This window comes from Cetorhinus maximus, chromosome 1 (assembly GCF_964194155.1).
Source record: "Cetorhinus maximus chromosome 1, sCetMax3.hap1.1, whole genome shotgun sequence".
Taxonomy (NCBI): Eukaryota; Metazoa; Chordata; class Chondrichthyes; order Lamniformes; family Cetorhinidae; genus Cetorhinus; species Cetorhinus maximus.
Window position 1 is genome coordinate 8,302,083 of NC_135879.1, and position 11,848 is coordinate 8,313,930.

At 43.2% G+C, this 11,848-nt stretch overlaps 1 protein-coding gene across 3 annotated transcripts in view; it reads right to left on the reverse strand.

The window, feature by feature from the left end:
* grid2 (glutamate receptor, ionotropic, delta 2) overlaps positions 1-4,444 on the reverse strand; it is a 928,012-nt gene extending 923,568 nt beyond the window's left edge. For all 3 annotated transcript variants that reach the window (XR_013580586.1, XR_013580577.1, XM_078570739.1), the window contains exon 1: positions 4,157-4,444. Coding sequence is in view for 1 of the 3 variants with exons in the window: in XM_078570739.1 (XP_078426865.1) it covers positions 4,157-4,244 (88 nt within the window). In the remaining 2 variants the exon portion in view is untranslated. The remainder of the gene's footprint in view (positions 1-4,156) is intronic.
* Between the last annotated feature and the right edge of the window lie 7,404 nt (positions 4,445-11,848).

Consider the following 11,848-nt stretch of genomic DNA (forward strand, 5'->3'; position numbering starts at 1 on the left):
CAGGTGATCAATCTTAGCAATGTCGCGAGAACTCTCCTCCTCTTCTCCGAAATAGTGTCATTCGATATTTAACTCCATCCACCTGAGGGGGCAGATGGGGCCACATCTGAAAGATGGCACTTCAGATACATTAGACCAATGTGGAAATTAGCCTATTATATGAACCGGAGTTTTCCAGTTTCAAATAAATTGTGACCTATGGTGCTTTTTTTAATCAATTTACGACAATTTAATCTGGACTACAGCTAATTTAAGCATTTACAAAAACCATTAAGATGCATGAATAACCAATGATCTGAATGGGATGCCTACACCGGCTACATCACTATGCCACCTATAGTAAACATAAGCTTTTGATTTCTTGATGAACGTCATGCCTAATAATTGGCACTAGCAATTAGGGAAAAACACATCTGCTTATTGAATATCAAAATGTTTTATTCAATTATACAGTTGGTACAAACATGGATTGGGTTATTGGATGAAATCAATGGACTCTCTATTTTGTTTACATCCAAATCATCCATCCATGACATCCAAGAAATGATGGGTCAATTAATCATTTCTTAGCTGTCAGGTTTATTGAATAATCTCCAAGTGTTAATTCAAAGTTTAAAGTGATTTCTTTGTCAAAAGTAACTGCTCAAAGAGCAAATTTCACCAGCCCATCGAAAATTCAATTATTGAAAAGGATTTAATTAACTTTAACACTTGTTTCTGAATCGATTTTGATTGTTACACCAAGTGCCAATGGCATAATTGGGAGTAAATGAGTTTGAACGAGTTGGAGATTCATATTGTGAGGAAGCTAAATTATTAGCAATAGAGATAGTTACAAACCAAGTGACTTCTGCAATTACCAGTTCCACTGGACATGTTGATTTACCTATCTTGATATCAAGGTAACTAGCTCATGCAAACCAGTTGTGTTTAAATAAAGATGCTCAAGAATAAGACAAATCAACCTGTTAAAGTTGGTGTCAACTACTTTACTATTAAAAACCGTGTAGATTTAAATCACGTAAAATACTGAGAAGCCATGAAAGTGATACAAATGGCATGTGCGGTGTCTTATATTGTTGTTTGATATGCTTTATTTCATATCAGTATAAAAATTGATTAACTAATTCACTAATTGGGGCACCACATACATAAGATTTTTAAAATAAATGTGTGCTAAGGATGGCGATTAGCTGGAACTCAAGCTGGACATATAATTGATTTTCAATGCAGGGTATAGCCGTGGGGCTGGGCAATACACAAGTGCAGCAGGAACCAATGACCATGTTCACTCCATAGTTGGGTGCACTGTAGATAGTATCTCCATTACGAAACCTGACTGATGAGTTCAGAGGGTACCCTCTTCATAAGTCAAGGAGTCATTATTAATGAAGAATATTACCCTCACAGAAGAAAACAATCAGCAACCAACACCAGAGGGTGGAAAAAGTGCAGAGGTACCCTAGAACTTACGCTGGGTCAAGAGTATAGTGCACAAATAAAACCAATTAGAGATCTACAGAAAGTCATATATATTATAGGCAGAGAGATGAGGTGGATACAAAGGATGCAGATAGATATTTCAAACATTCTAGCACTTAAACAGGTTCTGTTGAAGAGTCATACGGACTCGAAACGTTAACTATCTTCCTCTCCGCAGATGCTGTCAGACCTGCTGAGTTTTTCCAGCTATTTTCGTTTTTGTTTCAGAAACAGGCCATTCAGCCCAGCAGGTCCTTACCAGTGTATGTGTTCCACAGGGGACCTCCCCAGCCCTATTTCATCACACCCAATTTGCATATCCTCCTATTCCTTTCTCACTCCTGCACTCTAGTTTCCCCTTTAATGTACCTATCGGATTCACCTCAACTGCTCCCTGTGGTGTGGAGTTCCAGATTCTCGCCACTCCCTGGGTTTTAAAAAAAAAGTTTCTCCCAAATTCTCTGTTGGATTTAGAAGTGACTATTTTATATTTACGGCCCCGGGCGTTTGACCACCCCACCCCATCCCATCCCACAAATGGAAATGTCTTCTCCATACCTACACCATCCTTAGCACTGTCGCAAGCTGGTTTTATAGCGAAACAAAGAGCGGGCGGGGGCTTTGCACAGTTGATCTATTGAGCAGCCATTGTCCAAAAAAAAAAGTCACCCAACTTGAGCTCGGTAGCTGTTCAACTGGGGTGGAAAACCCGCTGTTGAAAGCAGTTGCGGCTGGAACGCAGGTTAATAGTAGGTACTAATATCTACTGTATTGGTACCAAATGGCTGATGAGGTGCCGAGTCTCGCAAGATGCGAACCTTGTGTTCGTTCTAGCTGCGAGAGAGTGATCTGCATACTGCATTGATTAATCTGTTTCTTTAATTAGACACGGCTAACACTCTGCACCGTGTCCATTATTTTCGCAGAACAGATTTGTCACTGTTTAAAGGACAGCAGGGTGTGTTTATGAAAACAGGCTGGTGGTCGAAGCAAAGGTTTATGTATAAATTAACAAAACAAGGTAATCGCTTAGTAAATTCAACAGCAAATCATCGCGGATCATTTCGGAACAGAATCCCGCCCCAAATTTCGAATTCAAGGATTAATCCTTGAGATTTTGCTCTGGCCTCGATAACAACTAAACTGCAGCGCACAATGCAATTAAGAATTGCATTAACTACTTAATCAGGAACACTGGCCTTCAGATTAGTGGGGGGTATGGATTAGCACAGATTTCCCACTGCAACCACTGTATACAATAACCTGAGAAATCCGGTGAATGAATAAATTACCTTGATAACAATTGTAGTGTCCATGCCAATGCCGCTCTCTAGCATAATAAAACTGTGAAGCTATATTCAATGCACAATGTGGTAACAGCAGTCAAAACCTTTCCTTCAATACCCTTCAACCTCCTCCAATGGGCTAGATGTGCGAAAGGCTCTAAATCTTTAATTATAAACTAGGGACATACCTAAAATAAAAGCCCGTGGATTAAACCTCCTTTTACGAGTCATTTAACATGATTTTAAAATTAACCCTGGTCACCGTGTCTTTGACCTTGGCGGTTTAGTTTCAATGTGGTGGGAGGGGTGACACGGGGATGTGCCTCGAAAGCGGTAGCTTGCCGACACCAGTGTGATTACTATTCTTAAACTCTTGAGGTTTAATGTTCTCCTCCCTCAATACCCTCAGATAAATACCTCCGTGCAGACGTGACTGAAATGACCAGATTGGTTTCCCTGCAAGAGTTGGTGGGGAGGGAAAGGAGGTGGGTGCTGCAGGTAAAATAGCCGAACGGTATCGGCAAGAGGTTTGTTTTTATTATTTTTTGTCCCGTACTCGCTCTGTTGCGAAGGTTATTACAATTCCCATCACAACAGCAGAGAGCCATTGAGTGCTGCTTTGTGTAACCCGGGAGCCTGATTGTGATCAGATCCTAGTCCCTATATATACACACACTCACACACTCCCACACAGAGCGAGTGTAGGCACACGGCCCAGCTCCTCGCACAGAAAAAAAAAACCTTGTGGTTTCAATATTTCCCGCACCAAAACAAGACCAAAGCAAGGAGCCAACCTATTGAAAATCCGGATGGACGATTCACTTGTTTTCCCCCACCCCTCTCTCTCTCTTGCTCTACTTGGACACAGACGCTTGTCATTACTTTAATAATGTTTTCATTTTCCCACCTGTCCCATCTCCTTCAAATTATTCCTCCAAACCCGAAAGAGCAAGTTCACTAGCCTAGTTGATCCTCTGCTGATGTGTTGGCTGTGTGGGAATGATAAAGTCTTTTTGTTTTGCCCTATTCCTATTTTAAACACGCGTTGTCAAAGCAGACGAGAGAGTGGGAGAGTATAATAAATGTGTGTGTGTATGTGTATGAGAGAGAGAGAGAGAGATTCTGCGCTTTCACCCTTCCATTGTAAGTCCAACGAATTGCCTATCGAGACTGAACTCTCGACACTCAAATGAACGATTTGGGAGGTGTGCAACTTTTAATCGGCTTCTCAGCTCAAGCGGGACAATAAATCAAAACACATCGCCCCCCCCCTCCCTCCCTCCCTTCTCAAACCATAGCAATTTGTTTTAAAGAAAAGCGCACAAAGAAATAGGATTTCACGCGGAGGAGAGTGGTGGTGGTATGGAAAGAGTGCAGTTTAAGCTTACCGATGTGTATGATGGAATCGGCCGTCACCACATCGATGCAGGAAGAAAGCAGGATCGACACGAGGAAGATGGCTGGGAAAACTTCCATTTCCTTCCTGTTTGGTTTTCCTCCTGATTTTAAGTCGGAGGCTCCGTGTTGATCCGCGGGCGCTGCCTTTAATTCCGGGAGCCTGGGAATAGTTGCCAGAATGGAATAGAGACAAGAGTGGGAGAGAGAGAGATGGAGCGCCCCTTTGCTCCGTGTAGTAGGTACTTTCCCCCACTAATCCTTTTTCTTCTCGGTGTCCTCTCACTCTCTCTCTCTCTAATCGAATTTCGGTCTTCGATTTTTTTTTAAAAAAAGCCTCCCTTTACAGATTTTCTTTATCCTTTGCCAGCACATGGAGTTGAACACATTTGCAAAAAGTCACGCAGATCCCCTTCTCTCTCTCTTTGAAAATACCTATCTAAATTGCCAACATATCACACAAAGCGAATTCCGGTTATAATCCAATAGAAATTTCAAACGGATCAGACAGGCTGGGGCTGATGCACCAGGTCAGTGTTAGACACACACACAGAGAGACAGAGAGAGAATCTAACTTCAGCTTGGCCTGGCCTCGCCAACGGTCCAGTCAATGGGGAAAATGCATTTTGAAACACGGAGATCGATTTGCAGTTGAGTTGGGGGGGGTGGGGAAGGGAGGGAGCCGTTGAAATCAAACCCCTGGAAAGAATTCCGAGTGAATGAAAAATCTTCTTGTTTGAAAACAAAAGTGCGTCTCCGAGGCGCAGCAGGCAAAGGAGCCGGACTGATTAAAATGCAAGATTTCTTGATCCACGGTTCTAGCTGGGACGCAGTCTGTTACGGTATCTCTCCCCCCCTCCCCTTTTTTTCTTTGCAAAAATATATATTTACACACGTATGTAAACTTTTCCTTCTGCCGACGTGCAGAGGGCGAGGATGAGAGAGAGAGAGAGAGAGAGAGACAGGCACCAACCCGAAGCGAGAGAGCTGCAGACTTGTGGTTCAGAGCCAAAGAGGGCGCTCAGCATCAGTACCACGTTGCTTAGGGATACATCAGCCAGCAGAAAAGCAACATATATTAATATATATATATATATATGATGATGATACAATAGCAACAAATGCATCTACTGCTCCTTAACAACCGGTACTCGGAATGAAACCAGACTGACAATGAGAGTCAGAGGCGCTGTCTATTCAGAGCCTCTTCACAGAACTGATGAAACCCGCTCTGTAATGGTCTCAGGATCAGATCTGCCCTACATAGGCATCCGCCAGCCCGCCTGGCAAGACAGATTGGAGTTTTGAGCCCGTTTTTAACCATTTGAAGGCGACGGGCAGTGTGTGTGTGTGTGTGCGCTGTGCGGCCACATCATTCCGCCTCTCCTTGCCGAGCAAGGACACAGCCATGCGTGCCCGCCATCCAGCTCCTCTCCTAGCCCCCCGGCCAACGCGCTTTCTGCTGTGTTTTGAAACTAATGCAGTCGGTGCCGAGAGGTTCCTCTTCAGTGCTACATTCTACACCTAGTCCGGCTCGGCATCCATCAGAATTACCAGCAGGCCCGCCAATTCAATGTAGTGACTGTATGTAATGTGTTTAACCCAAGGCTGCATTCCCCCCCCTCCTCCTCCTCCCCCAGGACAAGTTCGGTTCTACAGCGGGTTGACGAAGGAGGGGGATCTTTGTCTTTGTATGAGATTGGGAATGAAAATCGGGATAGAATTTTAAAACAATTTCAACCCCAAGGATGCTGATTCATATTTCCCTTCTCATATGCCCCTTGGTGTGTTTAATTGAGTTTATTTGGTTTTGACTCGAAAGAGTTACAACCAGCAGAGCTCCACCACATGCAATGCTGGATTCTCAATATCTCCCTGTTTTCGAGAGACTGCCTCTTTTAACTGTCTCCGAAATATACTGCAGCTGAATTCAGACCCTGGATTTTATTCGTGCAACTATCTGACAACTCGATCATGAACATAGCCGGATGTCAAACCACATTACACATTTATTTTCACATATCTTTTGGGAACAGGTGTGTGAAAGCTTTTTTTTAAAAAAAAAAGCTTTTTAAAAACGAAACTATTTTCTAAAAGTCTGCTCCTCACTGATAACTGGGTGACGGGCAGTTGATCTCAACCTGTTCGGCTAAGTAGAACCGACACTTTTTTTTAATGTAATAGTGATTTAAACGGGTCAACACAACCTATATACTTGGGATCATGTCACCCGAGCGCCTAACTCGACATATAAATAACTCTCGGGTGCATCTGCAGGTCTAATCCACGTGTGTGTGTGAGGGAGAGAGCGATCAATTATTTTTTATATATCCAGTGAGATATGATTAAATTACATATATTAGCCTTCTGTCCTCGTTAATTTTTAAAACTCTGTTACTATGGCTTCAGCTTAAACTACCCCAGACTAATTTCTCCCCAGTTTCAAGGATTTTCCATTTTTGAATGTTGATAACAAAAAATATTAAATTATATCATTCAAGAAGTGTCAGATTAATGTGGGAAGCAGACTGCAATTTTCGAACCTTTTGTTCAATCCAACAAACTCTGCTTAGAACCCTAGCCTTGCACATCAAAGCTTTATCTTATTCCTGTTTCATTCCAATTTTTCTCCTTTAACCTCTCCAGTCCTCCACCCTATCCCAGATCTCCCCTCCTGTCCTCCTTCACACCCTTCGCTTGCTTCAACCGTCACATTTCTAACTTTTCCATCTTCTGATGAAAGTTCACAGACCTGAAAGGTTTACCTGTTTCTCTCTCTGCACTAATCCTGCATTTCCTGTTTTTATTTCAGATTTCCAGGATTTGCAGCATATTGCTAACTTAGAAGCCATTTAGGCTTTTCATCAATGGACCTTCAGTTCTCTTATGCATAGGTCAAAGTTGTTGTTATATATATATACACGCACACACATAAAAACCCTGCCAGTTAATGCAAGTGCAGATGACTGGAATTGTCCCCATTTTACATTGAGGGCACCTACTGTTTTTGTAAAAAGAGACAGTTATCACTTGTCTCTAATAAACCTTGAATTGAAAGCTAGTCTCAGTAATGGTGACCATGATTGATTGTCGTAAAAAAAAAAACCCATCTGGTTCACTAATGTCCTTCAGGGAAGGAAATCTGCCGTCCTTACCTGTTCTGTCCTACATGTGACTCCAGACCCACAGTAATGTGATTGACTCTTAACTGCCCCCTGAAATGTCCTAGCAAGCCGCTCTGTCATGGCCATCTGTAGGGGGGGAGGGGGAGGGGGATGTGGGGCCTGGGGCAAATCACACTGTGTGGGCCCCCGTAACATTTTTAGACAAGCTTCCTCTGACAGCTAGGCCCCTGAGCGTGTGTGTGTGTGTGAAAAGGACCACCAGCAGCATCCCAACTACTGAGCACTCAGTTACAAGCGCGTACTGCACTATTGACTGTGATAACTGTGTCGCACCTACAGCTACACCTTGCTTCTAGGACAGAACATAATTCTTGCCTCTCTTTTTGTTAAGGAGAAATCCATGATCTCTATGGGATTCCGTTATGACATCTTTACTAACGCACCCCACACCCCAACTGAGAAAACTTTTAAGGCCGGAATTTTCCAGCCCCTCACGCCGTTGGGATCTTCCAATCCCGCCAATGTGAACAGAGATTTCAATGGCTCGATTGCCCTGCCACAAGGGGGCGAGCTGGGAAATTCCGGCCTAACTGTTGGAACGAGGACATTCACTGCGTATAACTTTTAAAAAAAATTTACAAACACAATGCAAAAAAATAATTTTTTTTTTTAAATAACCGTCCATCTTCCAACGTTAAGCAAATGTTAGTTGCAAATGCGTACCGGAAGAAAAATAAAATGAGAAACAGAGGGTTTCATTTGCCCAGGACTGAAAATAAACACAGCAGGTGAGTGACTTACCCTGCAGGCCGGACACTGTATGCCCGCTTTAAAGACGTTAACCAGTTTGGAATAGTTCATCTTGCCCCTCTGCGGTGAATTCAAGTTGGAATAAAGTCCGCTGCTGGCGAGGTCAGCACTGCCGTCTCCAGGGGTGACGGGCGGTGCTGAGCCTGCACCGCGCTTTACATTAGACACAGTGATGTCGCAGCACAGAGCCCCCCCCCAAAACATGGGGCCCGGGGCAGTTCCAATTTACCGTGCCCTAGGGACGGCTCTGCACTCAGCTCAAGGACAATTAGGGATGGACAATCAATGTTGACCTCGCCAGTGATGCCCACGTCCCATGAAAGAATAAAAAAACAAATCCGTTTCCCGATATCAGCGATTCAAATGGGAAATACTGGAACTATTGGAAAAATCTGCTAAATGGGGAGGTGGTGGCATAGTGGCATTGTCACTGGACTATATTTCAGAGACCCAGGATAATTCTCTGGGGACCTGGGCTGGAATCCCACCACAGAAAATGGTGACATTTAAATTCAATTAAAAAAATCTGGAATTAAAACTCTGTAGATTGTTCTAAAAACCCATCTGGTTCACTAATACCTTTTAGGGAAGGAAATCTGCCGTCCTTACCTGGTCTGGCCTACATGTGACTCCAGACCCACAGCAATGCTCTCTGAAATGGCCTAGCAAGTCACTCAGTGCTCAAGGGCGATTAGGGGTGGACAATAAACACCCAAATCCCACGAACGATTAAAAATAAAATCAGGTAATTCCAGTGTTTTAAACTGATCCATTGTTATTTTCCATTTCCTCCTCTCTGTCCATTGATCGATAGTGTATTTGCGGAGGTGCACAGAACAGAAGCACATGGGCCGACCGGATCGAGTTTAGATCTGAACTGAGTTCCGTATATCTTTTGGGTGGGGGGTGGGTGGGGTTTAACTGTGTCCTCCTCTCTGTTTAACTCTTTGCTGTTGACCGCGACGCCTCTCTGTAGGGAATCGCGTGGATTCTCCTTTAAGATACACCCTCCCGATGCTCGGATAATCAGCTTTTCATTTTAAAATGGGATTGGGGAAAGGCAATCGTTTGAATTGCAGGATAACACTTGTTATTAGTCACATTAGCACGATGCGATCAAACACATCCTGACGTGCTCCCGAGTAACTGGTACTGCCGAGGTTAATTTTTACTCCATTGAAGTTGAATCACAATTAATTTGAGGACCAGGAGCCCGTCGCGTTTCAGCGAAATGCAACACAAAGAGGAACTTTGAACTGAAATATTTAAAGTTGAGAGATGTGTGCTTTTTTTTTAAGTTAGATGAACTGAAGTTTACAGATAACTGTTGAAATGTGAACCATTTTCCCTTTCGCTAATATCTACTCCCCTGGGTTACCACATTCACTGTGATGTTTAATATTGTAAGTGAATTGTAATGGAAGATCACCATTTGGAATTATAATGCGCATTATTAGTTCAAAAAGAGTTGCTCCGGATTAAGAATGGGGACAAACTCCGGTCAAAAGAGGCAGCAGATTTAATTGACCTGAAACCTTCCTCAAACTGCAATAACCTCGCACTGCCAAGAATATCCCATTAATGGGATTTTTTTTCTCCCTCTCTCTCTCTCTCTCAAAAAGCCACATCTCGAGCTGAGCGCCCTGAGCATGAATAAGGCTTCCGTATTTAAAACAGCCGAGCAAGTGTACACAAGGTGTCAGTGGTTTACACTCAATCGAAGCCTCTTCATCTTCTTCGGAATTCAGGAGGTGTCAGCTGTGGCTCAGTTCATAGCACCCTCGCCTTTGAATCAGAGGGTTGTGGGTTCATGTCCCACTCCCGGAAACCAAGAACTGTGATTGTACTCGAAAGAGTTACATGCGATCTGTTGATAACTCGAAGGGTTTCTTCGGAATTCAGAAGTGGCGCACACGGCCAAACAGTTGCATCACCCTGAAATGTCCACAAATAACACTGGGCTGTATGTGATGAATTCAAACAAAACAGCGTGGGGTGGAAGATGTCGGGCAACAGGACAGAGCTAGGACGTGGGGAACTAACATGAGAACGAATCCAGACAGATAATGGAAATGAACTGAATGGTGTGTTTTTTTAAAATTCATTCATGGGATGTAGGCGTCGCTGGCTAGCCCAGCATTTATTGCCCATCCCTAATTTCCCTTGTTCAGAGGGCATTTTAAGAGTCAACCACATTGCTGTGGGTCTGAAGTCACAGGTAGGCCAGACCAGGTAAGGATGGCAGATTTCCTTCCTTAGTGAACCAGATGGGTTTTTTAGGACAATCGGCAATGGTTTCGCGGTCATCATCAGACTTTTAACTCCAGATTTTTACTGCATTCAAATTTCACCCTCTGCTGTGGTGGGATTCATGGTGGGCATTGTATTTAATGATCCAATAGCCCTCAAAGTTTAGGGAAGGCTCAGAAGGAGAGTGAAACAAGGAGAGCTTGGAATTTGTAAAATAAATACTCGGGCTATGAAGAAGAGTCCAATGGACTCAAAACGTTGACTCTGTTACTCTCTCCACAGATGCTGCCAGACCTGCTGAGTTTTTCCAGCATTTTCTGTTTTTATTTCAGATTTCCAGCATCTGCAGTATTTTGTTTTCAATTGAGTCACACAAATCACCTTCCAGAACAGCCACCTCCTCACCACAACTATTGGCCCATGACCTGTCTTCTAGCCTCTGGTAACATTTTCATTCGGTTAGCTCCTTTTGGATTTGTTGGGGCTTTGGTGGTTATTTTGGCATCTTCTGGTTTGATTGGCTGGTGGGGCGTTTAATTGAGGTGCATAAAGTTGAGGGGCCCAGATAGAGAAAGGAAGGACCTATTTTCTCTAACATGGAGGCCAATAATAAGTGGACATAGTTTCAAAGTAATTGATAGAGGGATTTAGAGGGGTGTTGAGGAATAACTTTTTCATACAGAGGGTGGTGGTGAAAGCACTGCGTGAAAGGGTGGTAGAGGCAGAAACCCTTATCGCCTTCGGACAATACTTGGATATACACTTTAAGCGTGGTCAACCTACAGAGCTACAGGTCAAGAGTTTGAAAGTGAGATTAGGCTTTTCCAGTTGGCACAGACAGAATGGGCCGAATTGACCAACTTCTGTGCTGTAAATTGTGTGTTTTTGGTACTCCTATATACTTATTAGTGGTGCCCTTCAAAGGGAACTTGTGCTGCTGTTTTCCTTTGTTTGGTGGTGGTGGGGCAACTCAAAATAGGGCCGACCAGTGGAGCTCTGATTCCATACAGAACCCAAGCTGACCTCCTGGAGTCAGCTCTAGGGTTTGGCAGCTCATTTTCGCCACAGAGCTGTTGACAGTGCAGTCCCGGATGATATCTGCACTTTTCCTTCATTTATGCGAAACTGTCTCATGCGGAAAGAATGATAGAGGAGCTTTCTATTACTCAACCCTATCTTTTAGCAAAGCAGACAATGCTGCCCTTTTAATCAAAAAGATTGCCATGTTATCAAATTTTAACCACCTTTATATAATCCCACTATTCTTTCCAGCAACCTCTAGGATTAATTGCTAAGCACAAAGAAATCTACAGTTCTGAAATTATGATGTATGATGTCAACACATTTGTGTGAAATTCTCACTATTTTAAAAACCTACATAAAAGTAAGAGGAAGATTTTCATTGCTAGTGCCTTGCAGTATAATTTCAGGGACCATATATTTTGTCTTCATAGCAGTTCATTATAGTGCAAGATTATTTCAGGTTTTCAAGATTTGCCA